The sequence below is a fragment of the Globicephala melas genome, chromosome 12 (assembly GCF_963455315.2).
Source record: "Globicephala melas chromosome 12, mGloMel1.2, whole genome shotgun sequence".
Taxonomy (NCBI): domain Eukaryota; kingdom Metazoa; phylum Chordata; class Mammalia; order Artiodactyla; family Delphinidae; genus Globicephala; species Globicephala melas.
The window spans coordinates 4,871,707-4,897,978 of NC_083325.1; the positions used below are offsets into that span (position 1 = coordinate 4,871,707).

The 26,272-nt window shown below is 41.0% G+C and overlaps 1 protein-coding gene across 11 annotated transcripts in view; it reads right to left on the bottom strand.

Moving 5' to 3' along the window:
- TMEM182 (transmembrane protein 182) overlaps window positions 1–26,272 on the bottom strand; it is a 395,595-nt gene that overhangs the window by 318,301 nt on the left and 51,022 nt on the right. For 3 of the 11 annotated variants that reach the window (XM_030838697.2, XM_030838696.2, XM_060309501.1), the window contains one exon: window positions 9,341–11,896. The exons of 7 other annotated variants lie outside the window; for them this stretch is intronic. In XM_030838697.2, coding sequence (XP_030694557.1) covers window positions 11,676–11,896 — 221 coding nt within the window. In that variant the 3' untranslated portion in view covers window positions 9,341–11,675. Of the gene's footprint in view, window positions 1–6,254; window positions 6,364–9,340; window positions 11,897–26,272 lie in introns of those variants that run through there. One more of the 11 variants, XR_009566207.1, reaches the window with a different exon arrangement.

Sequence of the window (26,272 nt, forward strand, 5' to 3'; positions counted from 1 at the left end):
AGACAGAATCCAGAAGATTTGCTAACTTCTGCTCTGTTCCAACTCTTTAAAGAATGACTTTCATTTTTCTAAATGAACATAAATAAGCCACAGAATATGTGTTTAATATAAACATGTATATGCTGCTTCTGTTTCTTCTAAGTCATCAATAAAAGTGACCTTGCTCTGGGCTCGCCTCACCCTGACCACTTCCCTTCACTCACTCAGTCCTTCATTCATCCAGGCGGTGTTTACTCAGTACCTACTGTGGAGACTCCATCACAGAGGGGTGATATCAGCAACACCCCTTAGCTGGGCCATCGCTGGGGAGTTAACTACTATGCCGGATGGTAATCTTGCACCAGAACCAGGAGGGATGTCAAAATCATAACCAGGGGCTTCCCTGGTGGCGCAGTGGTTGAGAATCCACCTGCCGATGCAGCGGACACGGGTTCGCACCCTGGTCTGGGAAGATCCCACATGCCGTGGAGCAACTGGGCCCGTGAGCCACAACTACTGAGCCTGCGCGTCTGGAGCCTGTGCTCCGCTATGAGAGGCCGCGATAGTGAGAGGCCCGGGCACCGCGATGAAGAGTGGCCCCCGCTTGCCAAAACTAGAGAAAGCCCTCGCACAGAAACGAAGACCCAACACAGCCAAAATAAATTAATTAATTAAAAAAAGAAATCATAACCAGTTTTCCTGATGGCTCTTTTGCAAAGATAACATGTGACAACCTGGGACATGAGCTGGCGACCTTGTTTTCCAAGCTCTTTCAAAGAATGACTCTTTCAATTTCACAGATAGAAAAAATAAGCAATGTCTTTCCTGAGATCACAACCTACATCAGCCATGAGTAGAAGCAGTGTCTTCACTCCCACTTTCCCATAAATACTAGCAATTCTATTAATTTGTTCCACCAGGGATAACTTTCTATTACGTGTGACCTGAGACATGTTTAATACCCTCTGATCATTCACAGGGCAGGGACTGGATTCCTCCTCTCTGGTTAACAGCTGCACAGAGCTGTATCTTCTAACCAAGTCACATTCTAAAACATTTTTATTTCTCTAATCCTAAAACCACAGGTCACTGCTATCCATTGTATGTATTGGCCAAATCTGTTTGGAAGTTGCTTGTCTGTCTTTCTTGAACATTCTGTGAAATATAAATATTGTATCATAATGAAGGTGAGGCTTAAATCTCCTCTTCTAAGGCTCAACACTCAACCGCACTTCCAAATCTGGTCTGAGGCTTCTTAGGCTGGGGAAAAACGGTTTCGTTTCAAGAAACAATCTTCCAAGATCAGTGATGTACAAAGTACTTCAGTTCGAAAAGAGAAGAAGAGAGGAAAGCCAAGGAAAAAGCAACTCAGACTGGAGGGCCTTGAAGCTGGGGGGTTTCTGAGTCGTTCACAGATGCTGAGTCTACCCTGGACAGGTCATTTCATCCCATTTAGCACTTTTTATTCTTTGTGTTTCAAAGCTCTTAAGCCAGCGGAAGAGGGAGGAAAGCTAACGTATCTGATAACGCAGTCTATCAGACTGACAACCTAACTGAAGTTCCTCTGTGGTGCAAGAGAGGCACGGTTCCAAAAAGAAATAAAGCAAAAGAAAGGAAAAAGAGGATCACAGGAATCACGCCTTCACACTTAATTTCAGAGAAGACCTGAAGTTGATTTCTGTGTAGATCAGTTGTGTACCAGTTGGGACACGGGTGCCCAGCCCTGCAGTGCAGTAATATGAGCTGGGCTTTAACTAACTGCCAAGCAGCCACGTGGTGGCTGGCAGCAGGCTGGAGAGCGATCTGGTTCAAAGTGGACCCGTGTAACGAGGGCGCAAGGAGGGCTGGTGTGCGGAGGGCCATTCTTCATTGCCTTTCTGTGCCTTCCTTTTTATATATACTTAAATGTATTCCCCATTTAAAAGGCACTAATTCAATTTGGATTTTTTTTTTTTTTTTTGGTTAGCCAACCACATATGGAAACCCGTCCCAGGAACTTCTGAGATAACTTTTCTTTGGCAGTCTATTTTCTATAAAGGGGACCTAATATTACTGTTGTCCCCCTCCCCACAAGTTCTTCTAGCTCTCATCACACTCCTGGGCAATCTTATACACACAGAGTCAGTGGGATGTAAGATGTTCCTAAAATAAGCGCAGGAATGAGGAAAACAGAAATGGTCCTGGAAAAATTATATCCACAATCTTTGAAAAGTAAGGTAAGAAGTCTTGGATCAGAAATTATAGAAACATGGTAATTCAAAACTAGAATAAAATAAAAATGAATAGCAATGATAGAGAGCATGTATTAAGCGATTACTCTGTGGCAGGCACTGTTCTAAACACTTTGCACGACCATTTTTGCTGTCCTTACTTTGTGGACAAGGAGATTGAGGCAGAGGGAAGTTATATAGTTGTTCAAAATCACACTGCTAATAGTTGAACTCACATTCCAAGCCTGGCGCTCACTCTCTCCCTCTCTCCAGGGCCTTCTCTCTTAACTGGAAGGCCTTCACCCCTGCTAATTGGTGCTCAGTGGGAAATCTGTTCCGAGCCAACCACACACTGGACACTGTCCTGGGGGCTTTGACCAATGATATTGTTTGGAGAAAAGTAAAGAGGCTCAGTGACCCGCCTAAGGGACCTAAGTCCACTGCCTTTCCCTACACATAGCTGGAGGTGCTCTCCAACACTGCGAGCAATGGCCTCCAATAATATGGCAAGGAAGACACTCCTGCAAGGCGGTATCTGCTTTCTAAATAGTGGGCTTTCTGTTTTGCACTCAAGGGGCATAAGCCATTCAAGTGGCTTCAGACTCATAGCAGATCTTAGGTGACTGATGTCACTGAGTGTGCCATAGGGACCTTGACATCTGCACCATCCCATTTAATGCCTGAAGCCCAAAGACTGCAGTAGAGGCAGTAGTCAGTGGAGGATCTAAAAGTAGCTCAATTTGTGGTTTTTCATTCATGCAACTAATCCAAGCTGTAGCCCTAATCATTCACAGAAATCGTTCTGTTTTTACTGAAATATGTTCAAAATATTTTCCCTCCACTATTAGGGAGAAGACAAGTGGTATCACAGAAAGAGCATGGAGATTCAAACAGCTAGAAAACCATCTCCAATCCTTCCTAGCTGCGTGGCCTTGGGCAATTTCCATACCCTCCCAGTTTCAGGGCCCTCAACTCCCTATGGGAATGACACCACCAAACAACGTATGAAAGGCTACTGGTACACAGGAGGTGCTCAAGAATCAGAGTCAGCCCATTGTTAATCTTGTCTGGACTTTCACTCAGTGGAAATCTAGAGTGGAAATCTATTATTCTTGTGATACGATTTGCAACTGTCCACAATTATTTAACTCACAATAACCTAGGGTGGACTTTCCCTATCATTCCTCCATTTTAAAATATGTCCACGTGGAGAACAACAAAGTGACTCAAAAACAGTACACTCTCCAGAGTCAGAGACTCCAACGCAGACCAGGCTGGCCTGTGTCTGAGATGTGCTGGCTTGGCTCATAGTGAAAGAGTGTAGACAATCTTTGAAATATTTAATGACACAAAAATGTTAAAGCTGTCATATTAAGTAAAACTCTAAGTTTACAAAACATTTTTCTGTATGACCCTTTTAGTTACCTATTAGAACCATTTATATATTGCTTGACTCTAGTGGTCGAATTATGGGTGAAATTTCTCTCTTTCTGCTCATTTGTACTTTCTGAATTGTTTAATGAATATGTATTGCTTTTGCAAAGAAAAACAGTTTGGAGAATTAAACAGTATTTTTAATATCTTTTTTCTGTCCTATTGTGTCTGTGAATAGGAAGTAACAGAACTTGGAAACTATTTTTCTGAAAGCTGGGTAGTTAGTGAAATTGTAGGCTTTGGGGTTCACACTTTATGATTGAAACAACAACGTCATGAAACAACCACATTAATGAGAAACATCATGCTATCATGTGGACAGGCAAAAGTATTAGAAATCATAAAGTGTATTGATAACGCTATTGATCAATCAAAAACTACAGTATCTATGAGCATAAGATGTACCCCAGCAGCCTTGAGTTGGTCCACTGATTGTGCTCGTAGTCAGTCAGGCCAAGCAGAGAGAGAGTAGTAAAAAAAAAAGACAAGAACACAACTCTTCTACATATTCTGTTTTAAAAATAAACTCCTCTAATTTTACTACTGATGAATTAAGAAATATAAGAATTTCTTAGAATCCAAACAGAGCCTCTTTCTGATAGTTTTATTTGATCACCCCTCTTCCATATACTGTACTTTTCCTTTTATCTTAGGGTATTTTTCCAGATCAAAAATACAGATCCAGGGCTCTAGTGCACTATCTGGTGTGTCTTCTGACTGTCCTTAAAGAGGAAGCTGAGTATTTCCACCACACCACTGAATGGCTTTCTGACAGTCACCGGATTCTTCAAGAAAGGAATAAAACTAATGCCATCAGATGGAAGCAAGAAATCTCCTTCTCAAACACTTGTCTGGAGACGTCAGGGAGTATTGAGCTTTACAGCTTCACTAGCTAGATGGAATCGTCTAGATAGGCAGTAAGATCCTGATGGATCCATACTGAGACACTGAATCTGCTGTCGTTTCTGTTGACTCCCTGGGGTCCTCTGTACATGCCTGGCTGACCAGCAATGAAGAGTATCACATCTGACCTAGACAAGGGACTTGCCAAACTCTCTGTAACCCCAACACCTAATGCTGGAACAAGGACGTGGTGAATGCACAGCCGGACCTTTGTTTGTTTGTTTTTGTCAAATTTAATGGAATGAGTGCTCTCCACATTCTGGGTGTTTTTAGATATGGACCCCCTCTGAGGGGCGGCAGATAGCACTGCCCCTCCACACACACTGGCAGCTCCTTGACTCCGGCCACCACGCCTTCCCACATCATCAACTTTCCCTTTGGACAGGATAATTTTCAAAACACACAGACTTGCTCTCATTCTCCCAGGTCTTCAGAATGCTTTCTCTGGTCCTCATACCCTCTTCCACCCAGATCCGTGACTGCTCTCCTTCAAAGACCACCTTCTCTTAGAAGTTGCACAACAAGCTTTCTCTACTTCCTCACCTCTCATTAACTCCTCTTACCAATCAAATCTGGCTTCTGTTCTGACCACCATGCCACGACTTCTGCTGGCCCTGTCACAAACAACCTCCACGCTTCCACAGCCTAAGGTCACCTTTCTTTCCTCGTCTTAGTCATCTTCTCAGCAGTCCCTTCTCAAAACAGTCACCCCTCTGGGCTTCCTCAGTATCACATTTCCCACCCATCCTTCCATGTCTATTTCTGGCCTCTCTTCAGGCTCAGTCTTTGGCTCAGTCTCTGGATGTTGGGTTCCCAGGGCACAGAGAGTCACTCTCTTTAGCCATCCTCCCTGGTGGTCTCACCTTTCCCATGGCTTTCAATCTGGTGACTCTCAAATGTAAGTCTCCAGCACAGATTGTTCCTCTGAGCTCCTGGTGGCCACATCCAATTATCCACCACCGTCTCAACTTGCACCCTTCACAGGCTTATCAACTATTACAGCATCACAGCGAGCAAGGGATTCCTTTCTCCCCCAAGCCTTTGCCTTCCTGTCTTCCCTGTTCCAGTCTCTTCCATCTACTCACTCACTGAAGCTAGAAATCTGAAAGCGATTCTTAATTTGCCCCTCTCTCAACCCATAGCCAACCTACCAGCAAGTTTTTTGTTTTACCCTTCAGACTATACTCTAATGGCTCAAGGGTTCTGAAGCATGGGGCCTTTCCTACTTCTCCAGCTGTATCACAAACCCTCCCTTCCATGCCAGCCACACAAGCCACCTTGCTGTTCCTAGAACATGCCAAGCTCTTTTCCACTTTCAGGCCTTTCCTGCCCCTAGTTCCCCTCCCTGAAATCCTTTCACTGCTGCTTTTCACCCAGATGGATGCTTCGTCTTTTATGTATCAGAATACTCAGAATTCTCTTCTTAGAGAGAAATTCCCGGACTATCCAACAGTCATGGTTTTATCTATCATTACGTCTTGTGTATTTTTCTTTAGAGGATTTATCACAATTTATAAATTCATAGTTATTTTTTGTTCACTTGTTTGTTGTCTATATTTCTTCCTTGAATCCCAGCTTGAAGAGTGACAATTAAATGTCTGCTTTGTTTAGTGATACCCAACATCTAGCACCATTTGTCACGTACAGTGTGTACACAATTATGGGTGTAGACACAATTAGTGTGTATCTGTTGAATAAATTAGTAAGTATTTTAGATGAAGAACTCACCAAAATGAGGTGGAATAACTTTCCAAACCAAAGGTTTGAAATCCAGAATCGGAGTGCAGGTCTCCAGATGCAGATTTATCACCTTCCCCACCACACCATCAGCTTCTCCCTAAGGTGAACCAAATAAAGAATCCATGGGGGGGTCCACTGGGCTTAATGTTCTGCAGGGGGACTGAATGAATGTATCAGCAAGGCATGCTGCTTTATAAAGGAATCCTTTTATCCAGCAAAGTTTATAACTGTTAACTATTCACCAACAGCTATCAATTGCTAGGTATCAGTTGCTAGAAGATGTTCAAGACAGGGTCACTGCTGGGCCTTCACAGGGTAAGAGTGGGCCTTCACAGGGTAAAGTGAATAGTCCACTGCACACGCATCACCACATAGGCCCTGGATCCAAGAGAGAGAGGCCATGACGCCACTCACTGAGTCTCCCCGATACCCCTCACCCTCCATGGGGACAGGCATGCAATAGCATGAAGATGACATGTGTCCTCCTGTTCAGCAAACCTTAAGAGCCTGGGAATGCCTGAGACAGATAGCTATGTGGAAATCCACAAACAATGATGTAAATGTAGGCATTTCTTATATATATATACATGTATACATTATAGATGTAAAAATATTTTTATAAATACACATATATTATGTATATAGGTACACGGGTATTCAGACGTATACCTACTGACAAATATACAGTTTTCTCCAAATCTGTATCCAAATACATATGCATACATACCACATATGTATATACACATAAACACACACACACAGAGATTAATCCAACTTTCTGTTTGACAACCCTCCAGATATTTACACATACCCATAAAAATCTTGAGAAAAAAATGTCTCTTGTATTTTTGGGGGGTGAAGACAATATGCCAGTATTTCTTACAGTGTCTTGCATATCCCACAGCAAAATATGAGGCAACAAGCATTACTCTTTAAGCCGTACTGTACTCTTCTCTAAGCTGCATTGTTTAAATATCTACTTGTTTAGAGAGTCTGCAATAGCAGTGCTGTCTGCACGCACTGGTGAATCTTTTAACAGTGGCAGAGTCTCTTGTTAGAATTAGTGGATAAAGAAGTGCTAAGGAAAGAAAAAAAAAAGAGTTGCCATATAAAGGGAGAACCATTAACTCCTGGATTCCCAGAAGAATGGAATATTGCAAGTTTTTATTTTATTGCAGTGAGCCTTCTCCCCCCTAAATCACCTGCACAATGCTCAGGACCAGTGCAGGATGCCAATGGCTCCAACCATATTTACTTCACACAGCCAGGTTAGACTATCGCTGTCACTTGTGTGAACCAGAAAAATCATCACTTCAAGAATTAAAAATCATTCTAATTTACTTACTTATAGATACCTTGTAGCTACTTATAGATACCTGATGTATAATCAGCCCTCCCCTCTATATCCACCAGTTCCACACCCACAAATTCAACTGTGGATTTAAAATGCTAGAAAAAAATGTCAGGAAGTTCCAAAAAACAAAACGTGAATTTGCCATGCTGGGATCTATTTATATAGCATCTACATTGTATTAGATATTAAAAGTAATCTAGAGATGATTTAAAGTATAGAGGAGGATATACATAGGTTATATGCAAATACAATGCCATTTTATATAAGGGACTGAGCATCCGTGTATTTTGGTATCTGCAGGGGTCCTGGAACCAGTCCCCCATGGATACGGAGGTACTGAGGGAAAACGCACTCTCTCTCTCTCCACACACTCCCTCTCTCCATATACACACACACACAATCTCACACATATATATATATACGTATACATGTGCAATAGAATTACTAGCTATACCATATGATTCTTTACAACCAGAGGTGGATCATTTTACAAAGTTCAACCATCCAATTGCCCCTTCAATTTTGCAAGTGAGGGGAAAAAATGACCCTTCGAAAGCCAGAGGGGGCCTCTTGTACTCCTCTGTCATTTCCGACTTGTTCTCTGTAATACTCCCACGTCCACAGCCAGCCCAGGCTGACCGTAACGGTTCTGAGGGTAGAGCTCCTACCACTTGCCTAAGCTGTGGCTAGTTCAGAAGCTCTAAGCTCTAACTTTTTCTTTCTTTCTTTCCTCTTTCCCTGCTAATCAGATTAAATGTTCCTTTGTTTAGTTTACGCTTATTATAATATGTATGATGCTAACTATTTCCCCACCCTCCTTGGTTTTTAACGTATCTAACATACCTTATTCCTAGGGTTTTGTTGGAGTTTCTCTGCCTATATTTGATCGTCACCGAAAAAATGTCTCCATATATTTAACTCCTTCAGACAATCCACACAAATTTAGTTTCTATTTCATCTCTTTTGTATGAGATGCCATTCCTGGTAGAGCCCACCAGGGAAACAACTATGTTACTGTCCCTGAGAAACTGAATTTTTTAAAAATGTGCTACTCAAATGTACTGATTTCCACTATTCACTTTAACTCTATCCAAACTTATACATGTAACACACACATACACACACACACGAAGTTGATGATAGTTAGATAATTACCAAACATTGACACCTCTTCCATCATATAAATACACTCTTATAAGTGGATTTAATCTTCAAATTCAGTAAATATATTTCATAGATTAGTCATAAAAGCAGCCAGTGACCAGTAAGAGCACACCTAACAGTATTATTTAAAGTCCTACACTCAACCCCAAATGGAACATCTTCATTCACTGTCTCTGGAGGGTTTTTCTAGCCAACTTCCTGTGCTCCCTGCCACATGACTGAACTACACTCCCTGGGCAAACACAGTGTGGAGAGATCACAGCCTTCACCAAAGTCCAAGCACATAACTCACTGCCCTCTCTCCTCACTCTTTCTAGAAGTGTCACCAAAAAGATATCTTATTTGTTGAACTGAAACTTTATGATGCAAAATCAATCCTCTTAAAAAGATTTTTAACAGTTCATTTGAAAGCTTCTGAAAATAAATCAATACGCCAAATAGAGAAATAAAAGGAAACATATTACCCCAAATGAGATAGAAGGCTGTGACGAGAACATATCTGCTTTTTTAAAGTATATTTTACTCATTGACACAGCAAATACAATTCACCTTCCTTTCTTCCATGGATTGCTGGTGAAATAGGTCAGGAAATGTGTTTGAACTCGTGTGACCGATGCATTACACCTATGAAACACTTCCAAAGTGTTGATCTGTGTGAAAGTGTCATGTACATCAGATATTCAGCCAATTGCCTTAAGATAAATAAACGGTCGTCGCGTAAGTATTAGAAAGTAAGAGTAACCATCTGAAAACTACAAATATTCAAACCTTTACTAAAAGCAGCTTGCATGTGAAATTTAAATGATGTATAATACATAGAAAAAGGCTCCATTCCAAAGTTCTACAAAAAGGAATTGTATTTACAGATGACATGAACTAAGCAAATACATCTAGCATCGTCTGGAAAACTTAATAGCATGCTACAACTTAATATCACAGTCAATGTGAATAACAGAACCCATAATTATTTTTGTAATAATCAAGCCAAAAGCAAAGAAATAAATGAAGCAATATAAAAATGAAACAGAAAAAGACAAAGGAAAGGACCAGGAAAACGTTTATGATAAAACTGAAACGGCTTGAGAGACCAGTTAAGGCCCTGAAGTCTTTTTTTTTTTTTTTTTAAACACGCAAGCCCTGTCACTAACCCCTAAAATACCCTGGTGATCTGCAGATACCTCAGATCTTCGCTCTTCCCCCAGAGCGCCCTCTCACTGAAACAAGGTTTAATGGAAAGTACAAGATGTGCAGAGAAGATTCAGACAATCTCCCCATCATGGGAGCCCAGAGTGAAAGCCACACACCTCTATCCTACAGCGGCTTCTAGGTGGTCACCCTTTAATGTGCCTCCGAGTCAGGCCCTCGGTATTCAAACAGCTGCGGAGTAAAATGCTGTGCCTGAAACACAGGCCGCACACCACGCAGGGCCTCTGTTCCTTCACTAACAGGGAACTCCTCTGTCAGGAGGCTTCCAAAATGCAAATACGACCTAGGCTTCTCAGATGGATTTGATTTCAATCAAAATTAGTGCCAAACAAAAATCTTTGATATGCAAAATGTCTACTCTAGTGAATAATAAAGAATAATTCCCACAACCATCCCCAAAACGTTATCTTCCAAGAGGTTAAAGGAAATAGCAGATCTGTACATGTTAACATACCTGCCGTAAAGCTGAAGACAGGGAGAGACGACCGTTAAGGGAATCAAATGATCAGAACTATAACCCGTAAGATCTTGGGAAAAGTTCACATTTCACGGTCTTTAATAAAGCAAGGCTGTTATCATCCTCATCTGGAACTATTTCGAAAGTTTATAGCTGAGTGCATATTAAAAGCACATTTCATCAATAAATTTTCACATGCTGAACATATAGCAATATAATTTTTAAATGAAATCTAAAAATATCGAATAGAATTATGTACAAAGTGAAGGCGCTTGGTTTTTACATGTTTTCAACCATATTACATATACAATTAACCCACTTTAAGTTCATAAAAATCCAATCTTCATTGTATGTGATTTGGTGTACAGATTTGCTTCTTTTAAATATAGTTTAAGATTTATGTAAGCATGCACAATTAAGTGAATACGTTACATAACCAAACTTGTTTTTCGTAAGGAAGTGGAATAAGTACATGTTGTTTTTGTTGTGACCCGTTGTAACTGGTGAGTTCACGCAGCCCCTGCTACAAGAACAACTGCTGTCTATTTTTAAATAATGAATAATCTGCTCGCAGGTGTCAGTACATGTGTATGTGGATATTTATGTGTGTGGAGAAGAAATGGAGTAAATTCTCTGACAACATTTGTTTGTTGTTCTTAATTAATCTCCAAAGGACTTTTTTTTTTGGCCATTTGCACATCATCTTTGGAGAAACATCCGCTCGGGTCCTTTGCCCCTTTTTAAATCTGGTATTTGCTTTGTTGTTGCTGCTGTTACTGTTGTTAAGCTGTAGGAGTTCTTAATATATTCTGGATTTTAACCTCTTATCAGATATGGGATTCCAAAGGATTTTTTTAAGAGCAGCAGAAGTGAATGCCAAGGAGGACGCTTAACTCAAATCATGATTTGCCCCTGGTGACTGTTTTCTGCTACTGCCAGGCCTTTGTTACCCGCAAACTCTAACAAGTGCAGTGAAGGGAAGGCCCATGTTACCTGTTCCCTAAAAAACTAGATTCTTGAGAGCACTTAGATAAGATGGAAGCAAGATGGAGTCTGGAGAGATTCTAGGACCCTCTTATTAGAGAAGATCCCAAGTAAAATGGATAATTCACATAGCAACTAAAAAGTTACATCAACTCATTCTATGCCAGGATCACAGAGACAAAATTAAAAAAAAAAATGCTCTGTTTTAAAATCTCTCAAGAAAATACTGGTGGCAACAGTTTGATTAGTGATGTAACTGAATATGCCGTGCAACTACTAGAAATAGTAATCCAGCTAGCAAAGAAAAAAATATCCCCGCTGGGGCCAGAAAAAATGACCAGCCGTACAGCACAGAAGGGGTGAAATCCAAGCAGTCTTTCATTTTCATGTTTTTGTAGCTTTCCATGTCAGCCACTGCCTGGACCCAGATGACATACAGCATCACCACCAAGGAAAACAGGATGCCTGAGAAGGACAAAACAAAAGACCTTTAGCCTTTCTGAAGATGTCTGCCCAAGAATGCTATATCAGACCAATCATACGCCTGATGATATAACTATAAAAATATAATTCTAACTAACTCACCTACTTTGTGTCAGACCTTTTATTGTATGCTTTATAGGCACATCATTGATCTTCAGTTTTCAGAGCACTGTGGTGAGGGCTATAGTTGCAGAAGAAAAATGGCAACAGATGACATGTATTTACCGAGTGCTTACTGTGTGCCAGGTACTGTATTAGGTGCTTGTGAACTATAAGAGTCAAAGATCCCTGCCTAGCGGAATTTATTTTCTAACATTTATCCACTTTTACTGTATGCCTCGTTTGTGACAAGCACTGTTATACATTATTTCTTTCAATATGTACAATAAACTTGTGAAACAGGTACTATTAACCCACAGTTTTAAGTATATGCAAACTCAGCTGGTAGTTTTCATAGCTGATTTTCAGTTCAGGTCTTTCTGACTTTTGTTATATTATTATAACACAGCTAACTGGTGTTGCAGTTACATATGGCAATGAAAACAGAAGCCAAGGTAAGTACCAGACCAGAACAGAGATGGAAGCACTGAACTAATGTAAAAGAATATACATGACTCTTTAAGAAACATTCTGTGGAATATAAAACCTCAGGTTTGAGATCAAGAGGCTTATTAAACAAAAGAAAGGAAGGAAGAAAGAAAGGAGGGAAGGAGGGAGGGAGGGATGGAAAATGCTTAACCACTAACTAGAAGGCAAGATAATTTATCAACCATTTCAATGTAACTGCAATCTACCTATTCAAAAATATTGTTGGAATTATAAGGGTAGAGAAGTACCACGGTGTTGGACCCTTGACCTTAACAAGCAATATGACAGAAGGGCTTTATGAATGCTAAAATTGGAGAATACTACTAAGCATATGCTTTTCCATGTGACTGTTATTGTAGCAACAGAAGGAGGCGATACCACTGCACTGAGCTGCAGATTCAGAAGAGCCTGCTAAGCTGATCCACTAGTGAGTGAGGTCCCCGCACACGAATTTGCCCCAAAGCAGCATATACTTAAGGACACTTGCAATTTGTCCAAAAGTTCAATCCAAACTTGTCAAGGATCTACTGTACTCTCTGAATTAACTAACTGAACCATCAGGTATAAAATCTCCATATCCTAATTGATATTCTGTCTAGAAGGCAAACACCACCCTGTGATCAGAAGCAGAGGCTGGGGAACGTGGGCAGGAGGGAGTTGCTTTTACAAACCTAGCCATCAATCACTCTTCTGGGGTTAATTGTGCTCCTACAGCATTTAGGATGTCCTCTCCCTCTTGCGTCATCAATTTCATAAAGAATCTTGACAAGTAAACACGGAAGAAGGGCCCATACGTATGTTGAAGTATGTCAGCATCAGAGCTGAAACTTTCTCCTAATCATGATACAAACTACAAAGCTGTGAAGAATCAATTGTAGATGCTTCACTAATAAGAACCATCCTTCACTGTGTTGTCTGTAATGTAAATGCAAATACCGGAGCACAGAATAGAGCAATTTAACCACTGAACGACAACTGCATCACAGAAACATAGTAAAGCCATAGCCCGCGAGCAAACTCCTCACAGAGCCGAGCCGTGCCTCAGATTTTGACAACAATATGGTGAGGCCATGTGTTGTCTAGCAACTCTGAGCATTTCAAAACATTTTTTCAGAAAATATACAGACAGTATGCTCTGCTAATGTAAAGGTTTGGCTTGGTTATTTGCATACCATTTGCCTTATGCCAACACACTGCGAACCTTTTTTATTATTTGTTGATATGTTTTTTTTTAATTAATTTATTTATTTTTATTTTTGGCTGTGTTGGGTCTTCGTTTCTGTGAGAGGGCTTTCTCTAGTTGTGGCAAGCGGGGGACCGCTCTTCATTGCGGTGCGCAGGCCTCTTACTATCACGGCCTCTCTCGTTGCGGAGCGCAGGCTCCAGACGCGCAGGCTCAGTAGTTGTGGCTCACGGGCCTAGTTGCTCCACGGCATGTGGGATCTTCCCAGACCACGGCTCGAACCCGCGTCCCCTGCATTGGCAGACAGATTCTCAACCACTGCGCCACCAGGGAAGCCCCCTGTTCTTTTTAATCTTCCTTACATCATGTGAATCTCTTGTGCTTTCAGGTGTTTTCATTTTTAAAAATTTACTTTATGAAAAACCAGTAGATTTATACACCTTTTCTTCAAAAATTGTAAAACCCATTACTGAATTTAGAGTATTTTTTGAACGTATTGCAGGACATCATGTAGATGATTCTTAATAAGGAAGAATTAACTTATATTTAATTATTGCTGTTACTTGAAGAGCAATTACAGCCTGAAAGCAATGAATAATAGTTGTTTCTATCACTACAACTTTTTAACTTGTTCACTAGTTGGAGATATAGTCCATTTAATTCCTATCAGATCAGCCTATGATTATACTCATGGAGTAAAACAGTACTTCCCTACTTTCCCTACCCGTTAAATTGCCAGCGTTTTATATGTATACATGTGTGTTTGTGTTTGTGTGTGTGTGTGTGTGTGTGTGTGTAGGTAAAGACTGACAGATAAACAGAAGGAAAATGAACTAACAAACATGGAGAAACTATACCAAAGGCCAATGGTTCAGCTACTACGGCAGCAAAAGTGGATGATGGGGGCCTGCATGAAGTAAGGGGCTAAGAGTCAGGAGACTGGTACTTATAGCTAGACCATTCAAATACATACATATATTGAGGTTAATTGGAGTCAAGTTCTTCACTGCCTGAAAAGGGAGTTACAAATTTGAAAAGGGGGAAAGCTAGAATGAACTTTATGGTGTTTTTTTAAGAACTGAATATATCAGTGTGAATTTATGGCTTTAGATAGATGAATGAATGAATATAGAAGTAAAAGTATATGTTTGTTTTAAAATACACCTCTGTGCGTGTATGTACCTAGATGTATTTTCTGGCTCTGCTTCCTGAGAGGGTCTGGGAGCAACAAATCCCCAGTAGCATGGAGGACACCAAGTGTCCAGACCTTGGCTTCTAAATACCAGGAATTAGGACATCTCTAAGGAATAGTTGAGTCCAGGCTGGGACAGGAAGTACCCCACGAATCTGGAACATCATGTTACACCAAAAAGTACAGATGTGCTCAGAGAATAATGTGGGCATTTCAGAAGCCACATCATGGGGCTTCTGCTAGCCAATTCTGAGAACATTTGATTATCAAACAAATAGTGATAGAGGCCCATTACATCTCATCAAATGAAACAGGAATACATGAGCCCACACAGATATAAATAAGCAAGTGAATAAATAAGTGGGGAGAAGGGAATGCCTTTCATTCAGAATGCTAACTTATAAATGTAGAAGGAATAGCTGAATTAGAAACCACCATTTGGCAATCATTTAAGTCATAATTAATTCAGGCAAGAAGCAAAAACAGATACTAAAACTAGTGGATGAAATTTAGATGAGAAATAAATATTTACACAGGCTCAAAGTCTTTTCCCACAAAACACATATTAGTCATAAAGAAAAAATAGTAACTTCACACTAAAGAAACCTGGCAAATCCCACCTTACTCAAGTGATCAAAGTTAATATCACCAAGGACATGACAAACTGATGTCACTCACCACCTCATGAGATTCAATGAGAACACAGCATCACTGCTATGATACTGCAGCGAAAAAATGAAGAGCCTAAATCCAATCATGAGGAAGCATCTGACAAATCAATTCAGGAACATTCTAGAAAATCACAGGCCTGTACTCTTCAAAAGAGCCAAGCTCATGAAGGTCAAGGAAGGATTTATTCTGGTTTGATGGATACTCACATGACACATCTAAATGCAAAGCATGTTCCAGGACTGGATTCTTTTGCTATTAAAGACGTTATTGGGAAAATTAGCAAAATTTGAATGGAGTCTCTGGGTGAAGGAACTTACAATTTCTGTGTAAGTCTGAAAATATTTCAAAACAAGAAACAAAATGAATTACTCAAAAAAAAAAACGTGTGGGGGAAGTCTGTGGCTGCGTGTGTTGGAGAGTGTATATGTTGCGGTGGGAGGAGAGTATGCGTGTGTTTCTTTCATACACCCAGAAAGACACATCTCCTTTCTGTGGAATATCGTGACTATTAATGAAAAGTAGTATTATTGATTTGGTCCACCTACAAAGTGAAGAGTCTCCTCTGGGGCAATACCAATACTATGGAAAAATCTTCATGTTTTTCCCTTGATATCTTAAGACCTTCATTCATAAAAACATAAGCAGTAACTGTCTTGAGTGACAAGTGAGTTACATTTCAAACCCACTTGCCATGGTGATTTTAGCAGGAATAGAAAATATTGCTAATATTCAGGTAGTAATTTGTTTTAAATGAAGTTATATTTAAATTAGGTCACACATTTTAAAAGCATAATTTATTTCCTATTGAATTTTATAAATTTGTATCTTTTGAAGTCCAACAAAAATTCATAAAATTGCTCAATGGAGGCATAATCAAAATATGGTCCCAAAGCCCACGGAGAGTTGTGATCACAATGAAACAATGGACGAATAATGGTCACATCAAGAACATGTTGGGTCTCTTTTATTGGCAGTGTGGGGAAGAGCCATTCAAGCTTATGATTTTTGCACAGTTTCTCTCACAAATGTCATGCATTCAATTTGGAAAACATTTTTTGAAACAAAGATCACATAAAATTCAGTCACAAATTAGGGACGCAATTGCTAATGATAAAAAACATGGAAATAAAACCAAAAGGATTTCCCCAACGCCAAGTCACAGACTGAGAAATAAAACTGCACGTCTTCAATATTCCAGATACAAGAACAGAAAAGAAAGCATACTAGAAAGATCATTTATTTATTTATTTATTTATTTATTTATTGGCCGCTGCCACAGGGCCTGCGGGATCCTTAGTGCCCAGACCAGAGATGGAGCCCATGCCGCCTGCACTGGAAGCGTGGAGTCTTAACTACTGGACAGCCAGGGAAATCTAGGGATTTCCCTAGAAAGATCTTTTATACTGTAATATAAAAACTGGATTTTAAAATGCATTCCTAGGGAAAAGCTAGCCACAGAAATGAAAACTTTCTTCTTCAAAAGACAGGCAAATGCCAAACCCCTATATTCTTGCCTAGAAGTACATATACCTATATTTAAAAAAAAAAAAAAAAAGCCTTTTGGAGTTACTGAAAAACAATAAACTTGATCTTTAGCTGCTTAGATGTAACTGAATTGCCTTTGAAATGTACTTAAACAGATTGAATTATGGACAGTTATTGGTTACTTGGGGAAGAATCATAAATTCCAGATGATTCACTGGCCTCTTTGCCTCCACACATATTCAGTGGAAACTCATTTTGGCTTTCAGTGGCCATAGGAAAGGCTGCGGAATTCCACAGTCAAAAAAAAATGCTTCATGAAGGAAGTTATAGTGAATACTAAATTAGAATCAGGATAACTCATCTTTTCTCTGTTCAGAGGACATACACACTGGGGAGACAGGGCAATTTTCAGCAAGGGCATCTATATAGAACTAGAAAGTAAGCTTCATAACATTTTAGGGATGATAACACCAGCTTACTCATCGTGTCTATTTTCAGAGGATGGAAATGAGGTCTGCAGTAGTTAATTGTCTACCGAGATCAAAAGTTTAGCCTGTGGCATAACTCAAACTGAAACCCTGATAGCAGGTGTGACACATTAGGTTGAAGACATTCCAAAATATCCTACAATATGGAAACTATTCCAAGGAGGCAGCAGGAGACTAGGTTACTTCTCCAGGTGGAGCTGCCTGGAAGGCAGGGCAAGAGTTCATCCTAAGTATAGAAGTAAAGAAAAAAAATCTGGAGTGTGGGTAAGAATGCTAAGGACAGCAGCATTCATGGAATGGTAAGCCTAGATCTGACGTGCTCAGAAGAAAGAACAAAAAGGACACTTGATAAGCTATGTATTTACTATCATTTTCTAAAAGGAATCATAGCAATTCATGAAGAAATATATAAAAAATGCAGTCTGCAGATCTGCATAGGAACACTGAAGGACATAACTGACAACATCCCCACAAGGAGTTTTTGAGGAAGAGACACCAACAGTCTTCATACAAACATTTCTTACATTAGCCCGTACTAATGTCTGAAGGTATAATGTTAAGCTCCAATGGTCTGAAGGTTTTTCTAATGGGTAAAAAGCATTCCATGTATTTATTGTTTACTGTTTCTCATTATTTCTCAGCCTTTTAATTGAGGTATAAGTTAAATAGAGCAAAATGTATGGATTTTAAGTGTATAGTTTGATGAGTTTTGGTAAATCTAAACATCAGTGTAGCCACAACCCGTTAAAAATAGAACGTATGCATCACTGTCCCTCCAGAGAGGGTCTTCATGTACCACCCACCCACCGAAAGCATCTATCACTATAGCGTAGTGTTGCCCTTAGAACTTGATAGAAATGACATCATAGCAGCGTGCCATCTTTTGTCTCTGGCTGTTTTTTCCCAACATAATGACTGAGAATCCATCCATGTTGTTGCTTGTGTTAGCAGTTTACTCCTTATGGCTGAGCGGGATTCCACCGTATGAACCTACCAATTCATCCCGTGGTATCCACTCATCTATTGGCGAACATTTGGACTCTTTCTAGGTTTTGGCTATTATGAATTAAGCTCCTATGAAAATAACATTGAGTTTTGCAAGGATGAATAGCATTTCCTTAGGCAAATGGTTTTGAAAAAAAATTGGCAAAAAAACCACCTTTTTACAAAACATGATCTTCTTCCCAAGAGAGAAAATGGCGCCGGGCTTACCGATGTTCCAGCGGTGACCTAGAGCGCAGCTGCCCAGACTCCCCCCACACCCCGAGCAGGCCCACGAAGCCCTACCGAGGGCACAGTTGTTTTTCTGACATTCTCCTCCTCAAACATCAATTTTTCCAACAAAACTTTCGACAGTCATGCGCTAGTGCTCACGAAGAGGCTAAGCTCTCCAGGTGCCTAAAGCACAGGGCTTTTCTGTAACCGGTTGTTTTCAATCCCCTAATTTTTTAAAACTTTCATGATGTATTATTTGAAACATATAAAATACGACATAAAAATGAATGTTATGAAGTTTCATTATAAAATGAACCCCTGTGAAGTGGTCCCCAACCTAGGAACCAGACTACCGTCCATGAACTGGTTTTTTCTGGGACTCCTTTGGAAAGAGAGTTGCTCCTCAGGTATTTAAAGAGAATCTCTGGGCTTTAAGTCAGTGGATAAAATTTAGATATCTCCCTTGAGAACTGGCAAGGGATTTGACCTTTGGGGATGGAATCATGTGCCCCCTCACGATATGGATGACATTGGGGTCCATTAGGATTATCTGATTTGAGCCCAATTCTCATACAAGACTTTGGATAATATCTGAAAATTGTCATGTGTAGGGCCACTACCTTTATGTATGTATTTTAAAAGCATGGAGCGTTGACTTATCAAATGTAAACATTTTAAAAATTCCACAATATATGAAAATGAATCTTGACATGTGTTAACTTTTAATATGTTAGGAATCTTAAAAATTGCAGTGTTTGAGGCGTTTCTCAACTTCTAAGAAGCCCTATGTGTCATTCCAGAGGAGGAAACACGAGCATTAGTGCAGGTTGAATCTACTCTCACAGGTCCATCCAAAGTCTAAACGTATACCTGGTTTTTTTCCTAATCATTATATAATGGGGAAAGGAAAATTTACCAATTCTACATTTTCTAAAGAGTAATACTTGTTATTATATTGTAATATACTTCCAAAGCAGTCTTGCATATACTACATATTTCATTCATTAAAAAATTAGCTTTTCTGATAAAATAAACTAGAAGTTCTTAAAAATAATTTAAATTGTATTTATGTAACAGCTTGTTCTTTAAATTAATACACATTGCCTTCTCTTATAATTCAATTATGCTCGCTTTTACATATCATATTTCAGAAATTGTAAAACTACCAATGCACAATGATCAACCGTCAACATTCTTTGCTTATCTCCACTCTTCATTTTCTGACTCACTTTCCACTGATTTTTCCCCAATTTTCTGAGATGGCCTGAATAACTTAAACAGTTATAACTTCACGACTATACATTTTCATTACATCTATCTGATTTCCAAATATTCATTGCTGCCCTCACCTCCTCATACTACTTCCCAAATACATGAGTTGCCTCTTCCCTTTCATTTTCTGGCCTCATGTTTTATTTAGTCAACCAAACCTACGTAATATCTATCATCTATCAGATTTTTCAAGTATTTATTACTTTCTTAGATTGGTATAATAATTTTAGGCATTAAACATCCTATATATTCAATACTCTGCACTCTCTTGAGAAACAATTATTGACAGAGAATGATCATGAGGTTATATCCATCCCTACAAATAGTTAGGGGCTTAATCTGAAAAGCAGTTTCATTTAATGCCAAGGAAGTGTCTACTGATGGTAACTGAGTTTCAGGAAGTATTTAGTGGTTGAAGACCACAGGTGTGGAATCTGTCTGCCCTGCTTCTACGTTTACTGTCCAGAAAACTTTAAACTTTACCAGCTGAGTACCACTGAGCAAGTTTTTTACTTCTCTGTGTCTCCGTTTCTTCATTGGTAAAACAGAGATAATTCAAGTGCCCACCGCAGAGAGCAGTCACGAGGAATTAACGGAGGTGAAGTACTCAGCAAGATGCGTGGAACAGGGCTAGCGCATGACGAGCACTGGCTACTTTCACTGTTAGGCTTTGGCATGAGCTCTTGCTACGGCTAGAAATGTTGTTCTCTGAAATCTTCTAAAGCGTCAGAGCTTCTCATGTGACTAGGCTATTTCAGGGCTGGCCAAGAGGCAAGAGAATAAACTTGCCATGGGGCCTTCCCGTTCTGAAGGAAAGGTCGCTTCACATGTGTCTGCCAGTGTCTCGCTGGAATTCTCCACCAGGTGGCACACGTCACCTCACAGCCCCACTAGGGCACATTCTGGAAAGAACATCAGGTGAACCCAAACTGGGGCTTATTCATATTAAGGACGTTTTCTTTTTCCACTGCCCAGTCAAGCAAACCTCCCGCCCCTCCTCGACAGCCCCTGCGTTACAGGAAGCAAAAATTCTTCCTAGGACAAACCCAGCCTATGTTGATCTGATCATTCAGATGAATCTGTACTCCGTGTGCTTCTCTTCTACACGAGAAAGTATAGAGAAAAAAAAGGCCTCAGAAAATGCATAACATAATCTAGTAAAGGAAACAAAGAGCAAAGTGACAGTTTGGGGGAAGGGTGAGGAATGAAACAGAATATTTGCAAACAAACTAAATGCCTTAACAGTACTGGGTAAATAGTAGATGTTAATGGTACACGTACTTTGGAAAAGGAGAATGAAGCAGATGGAAGCTCATTCTGCCCTTCCACCACGGCAAATTAATTCCAAACCAGAGATCCTGTTTGTAGGCCAGAAAGTCTGGTCACCCAACACATCTGAAGACTCCCTTTCAGGGTGGAGATTAATTATACCCCGTAGTAATATGTCATGTGAGTGAAAGCATTCATTTGCCAGGCCTGTTGCTCTAGCTCTCAGAAAAACAGCTCAGGGCTTCCCTGGTGGCGCAGTGGTTAAGAATCCGCCTGCCAATGCAGGGGACACGGGCTCAAGCCCTGGTCCGGGAAGATCCCATGTGCCGCGGAGCAACTAAGCCCGTGCACCACAACTACTGAGCCTGTGCTCTAGAGCCCATGAGCCACAACTACTGAGCCCACGTACCACAACTACTGAAGCCCGAGTGCCTAGAGCCTGTGCTCCGCAACAAGAGAAGCCAGTGCAATGTGAAGCCCATGCACTGCAATGAAGAGTAGCCCCCGCTCGCCGCAACTAGAGAAAGCCCGTGCACAGCAACGAAGACCCAACGCAGCCAAAAATAAATAAATAAAATTTTTTAAAAAAGAAAAGAATAACAGCTCAGATACATTGTTAAAGGGGGTGGGGAGCATTTAGTCAAGTCTTCAGAAAAGTTCCACCAAAGCTATTACTGAGGGAGCCTCTCACACCTCGACTCATCTGGGTAGGAGTCAACCAGGAACCAGACTGTCTCCAGCAAGGACGGTGTAACAAGCTCAGGCTAGGGTGGGGACTCACAGGAACGAGCCAGCTGTGGCTCTCCTCTCTCCCCTCGCACTCCCCCTCCTTCCCACAGCCTTCATCTGGTTGAGACACTGGAAACTCACGGGACTGGGTGTGACGTGTCCCTTTTGAATTCTTCCTCTGGGAACTTGTGTCCTCACTTTAGTGCCACATACAGGCAGACCGGGTTTTATCGCATTTTGCTTTATCGCGCTTCTCAGATGCTGCACTTTTTAATAAATTGAAGGTTTGTGGCAACGCTGCTTTCAAGCAAGTCTGTTGGTGCCATTTCCCAACAGCATTTGTTCATTTCATGTCTCTGTGTCACACTTTGGTAATCCTCGCACTATTTCAACCTTTTTCATTATTATATTTGTTAGGGTGATCTGGAATCAGTAACCTTTGATGTTACTATTACAAAAAGATTACAACTTGCTGAAGACTCAGATGATGGTTAGCACTGTTTAACAATGAAGTCTTTTTTAATTAGGGTCCATACATGTTTTAGACATAAAGCTATTGCACACTAATCAATTACAGCATAGTGGGTCTGGAAGCAAACGCACAGTATCTCCAAGCTGTACCTGTGCTTACCATATCGGTTCCTATTCAAAACCAAGTCTGGACAAGTCTGATTCTAACAGCCTGTTACACATATTTCAACCAATAAGCAACATGGAGAGAAATAAATGCTCAAAGAACTATCTGAGAAAGAAAATAAGGCTTTAAAGTATTTTTGTAAATAAAAGCCCTTCTAAGCGCTTTCCTATTTAATATTAACCAAGGTTGACTTGTTCTAGCACTTGACATCTATAAAAAATGTCAGATCAAGGACATTAAAATTCCACATGATAATAGTATCAGTATCCAACACAATAATTTTTGTTGGATACTGATACTATCCAAATAAAGTCCCAAATATGACAACTGAAGGCAGAAAGCAAGTGTACAAAGCAGGTAGTTTTAGAAACATAAGAGTGACTGGGTCTTCTGTTCCTACTTGGAAAGCAGATCTGTATACCCAAACCTTTGGCCTGAGCAAAAGGGAAATCCGAACAGCCCTTCTGCAGTTCATGAAAATCAGAGACACTAATTCTACGACAAAAGTACATCTGGCTGATATCAGTAATACACAGTTTTTATTAATCACTATTTCTTTCCCCCACCCACCTCCAACAAACCAGAGCTCTGAATAAAATGCTGAAGTCCTGGACTTTGGTGAAATACTCAGTTCCGCACTGGGAAGTGATGCTTTTGATTTTCCCCTGAGAGCCTACTTCTTGCGTGCTAAGAAAGACGGAAGCTTTAGCAAAGCTGGCAAGCACTCACTGGCCCTCCTGGCCCGTTCCCCTCACACAGGAGGCCCCCTTTGCCTCTCGGGGATCAGCAGCTGTTTACAGGCTGATTGTTCAGCATACAGACATGGGGACAGCAGGTGTAAGCGGGGAGATGAGTGTGCTTCCCGCAAGTTTAGAATGCCTGCCTCTAGGCTGTCAGCAGTTCTCCCCTAATCCCTTCCTGCTTTGGGGCTGTTTCCTCCACATACTCTTCTCCTGCCCCGACTGCCGCCGTGTTCTGCTTTGTCTGGAGGGAGATGTGAGGAGCAAGACACGACCCCCAGTGCCTCCTGTGAGCCACGTGTTCAGTCGCAGCTGAAGGAAAATGAGCGTCTGAAACAAGTCCCTTGGCTTTTGTGAGCTATTTTTTCTAGGATGAAGGCAAAAAAGTCTCTTGTATTATGCATCCATCGCATCTATCTTATCTCAGGTAGAAATGAGTCATGTTTACCATGAGCTATACAAACTCCACGGATCTTTTTTAAAGAAACAAAAAAAACAAACCGCAAATCCAGTTTACTTCTGAGTCAGTTTTGCCCTCTACATGTAAGAATGTGACATCCCCTTCGTATCCACTTACCTTCCCTATAGTGTGTTTTTAAGGGGGTTCATATCCCTACACTCTTAGAAAGCACTGTCCTCCAGACCAGAAGGGAGCAGGTTGGAGCCCCACAAGGACGTGCTCAGGCTGTCTGTCCCACCTGGCAGAGGGTTTATACAACTCACCCCGGTTCACACCGCTCACATTCCTAGTGACCAACGGCAGCTTGGTTGGGCAGAGAGCTGGTGAAACAGCTGTCTGGGCAAGAAACATACCCTGTGCTCACAGAATGGGGCAGGAGTCAGGCCACAACTTTACCTCCATCAACCTTCCAAAGGACTAATTACACAGCAAAGGTGTCCTTTCCTTCGGCTAACACACCCTGGGCCTGGAGCGTGGGCTTCCATGTTCCTCCGACTTACAAGACGTCTGTGTAGTCTCACCAACGTGAGACTCTAACAAGGATTTAGCCAAGATCCAGAAGCTTTCCAGGCCCCTCTGCTCAGGTGAGACTCTGTCTAGCTCTCCATCCAGCAGAAAAATGTAACCCCAGGTTGTCATTCAGGTAAAGGGGATTTCAATTATGGAAGAAGAATCTTTCTACCCTAATATGCTGGTAAAATACTAATGTCTAGCTTTTTTATGTCTTTTCACCCAATATCAGTGTCCCAGAACATCCAGACCCCATCCTCATTCTCACTTGTGTACTCAGGGATCTTACTCCTGTGTAGCAATTCCTGTATGGATGTCGCTTTGCCCAGGCATTAGGAATACTCAGCTGTACAGTAATCTTCTCCACATAATTCAAATGTTTTGTAATGTCACGCCTCCTTGCATCTTTCCTAACACATCCAATATCACAGGGTTAGGAGAAAACACGCGTCGGCCCTTTGCATCTGAGTACTCCTGGAGTCCACGTTGAAAGAAAATTCAGCAACTGTTTAGGCATTGGGATGAGACTCACTGAAACACACTCGGGTGTCATAACGTCCTGACAATTACCGTGTGCTTGGTCCAGAACCGACCTCCCGTGGGGGACACATGGCCCAAGCTGAGGAGGCATCTGCCCAAGTGCAGGGAGTGGCAACATATGGCCTCCAGACCTTTGAGCCATTGACAGAACAAGACGAAAAACACGGACCCCACCCCTTGCTCACACGGACAGCTGTGACATCAGCATGCCACGGCCATGTGTGGAATGCCCCAAAATAGTCTTCTTGCTGATGCCAAAGAGTCTTTCTGTGTGCACACACCCAGCAATGGCCACTTGGAATTTGGTTCTGCCCTCTCTTAAGGCCATCTGTCCAAATAAAGAGAGAGTGTCCAGTCTTGTTTGTGGCACTGATAAAGTAGTCACAGAAGCTGTGGGCCCAGGCTGCACCTGTTCCCAGCTGCCCGGCTGAGCACAGAGTGTTGGCAAAGGAAGACCGCGAGGCAGGGAATGACAAGGCGAGCCCTAAAAGGGGGAGATTTGGGAATACTAGTTCCATGGAAAGAGAGGTCTTCGCTTTGAAAACATAACATCTAACCAAAGAAAGCATGACAAATTCAATCCAGTTTAACTCAGTGAAAGACTACACGCACAGTTCCATGTTAAACGTAGTACAGAAAAATCCTGGCTGCCTGCCCCAAAAACCTAGTGTTTAGCACATATTTTCCTAGTGTCCATACAGAATAGTATGTAAGTTTCCATCTCCACATCTGAAAGGATTAGCTGCCTATTAACAAATCTGGGGATGTTAATAATAGACAATTGGAAGGTTTTGAAAATTCTTCTGTCAATAACACTCAGATCTGAGGATGATTTATTTGCCCCATAACTGCTTTAAAAGATGTGTCTCGTGGTAGAAATTGCTACCTGACAGTAAATTTTAGTTATTCCTGAGAACACCACTTTTACTGCCCAAACTGATAAAAAATAAACAGTAATTTTTTAATCTCATCCAACAGAATATCTCTCTGTTCTTGGGAAATAAACAGTCCTATAAAAACAATAAAGAATAGTGCCACGAAGGAAATTAAAAGTCAGATTTAAAAAGAAGTATCCTCGTAATCGTCTGGTTGAGTGGCTTTCAGGATGGGCTCCCAGAACACGGTGGACCCCTCCCAAGGCGTTTCTGCATAAAGACCTGAGCCAAGAGGACTTCAGACCCACACCCACTGCAGCCAAAGATTCACTGGAAAAAGGGAATCCAGTGGTCAGAGGCACATGGGTGCAAATCAGACGCTTAATCTCCCTTCAGAGTCCTCAGCCAACGTAATTATTTAGATCTGCTACTTTCTCAAAAAAAGTATAAAACGGAAAAAATGACCAACAATTTTTTTCAAAAGCACTACACACACACACACA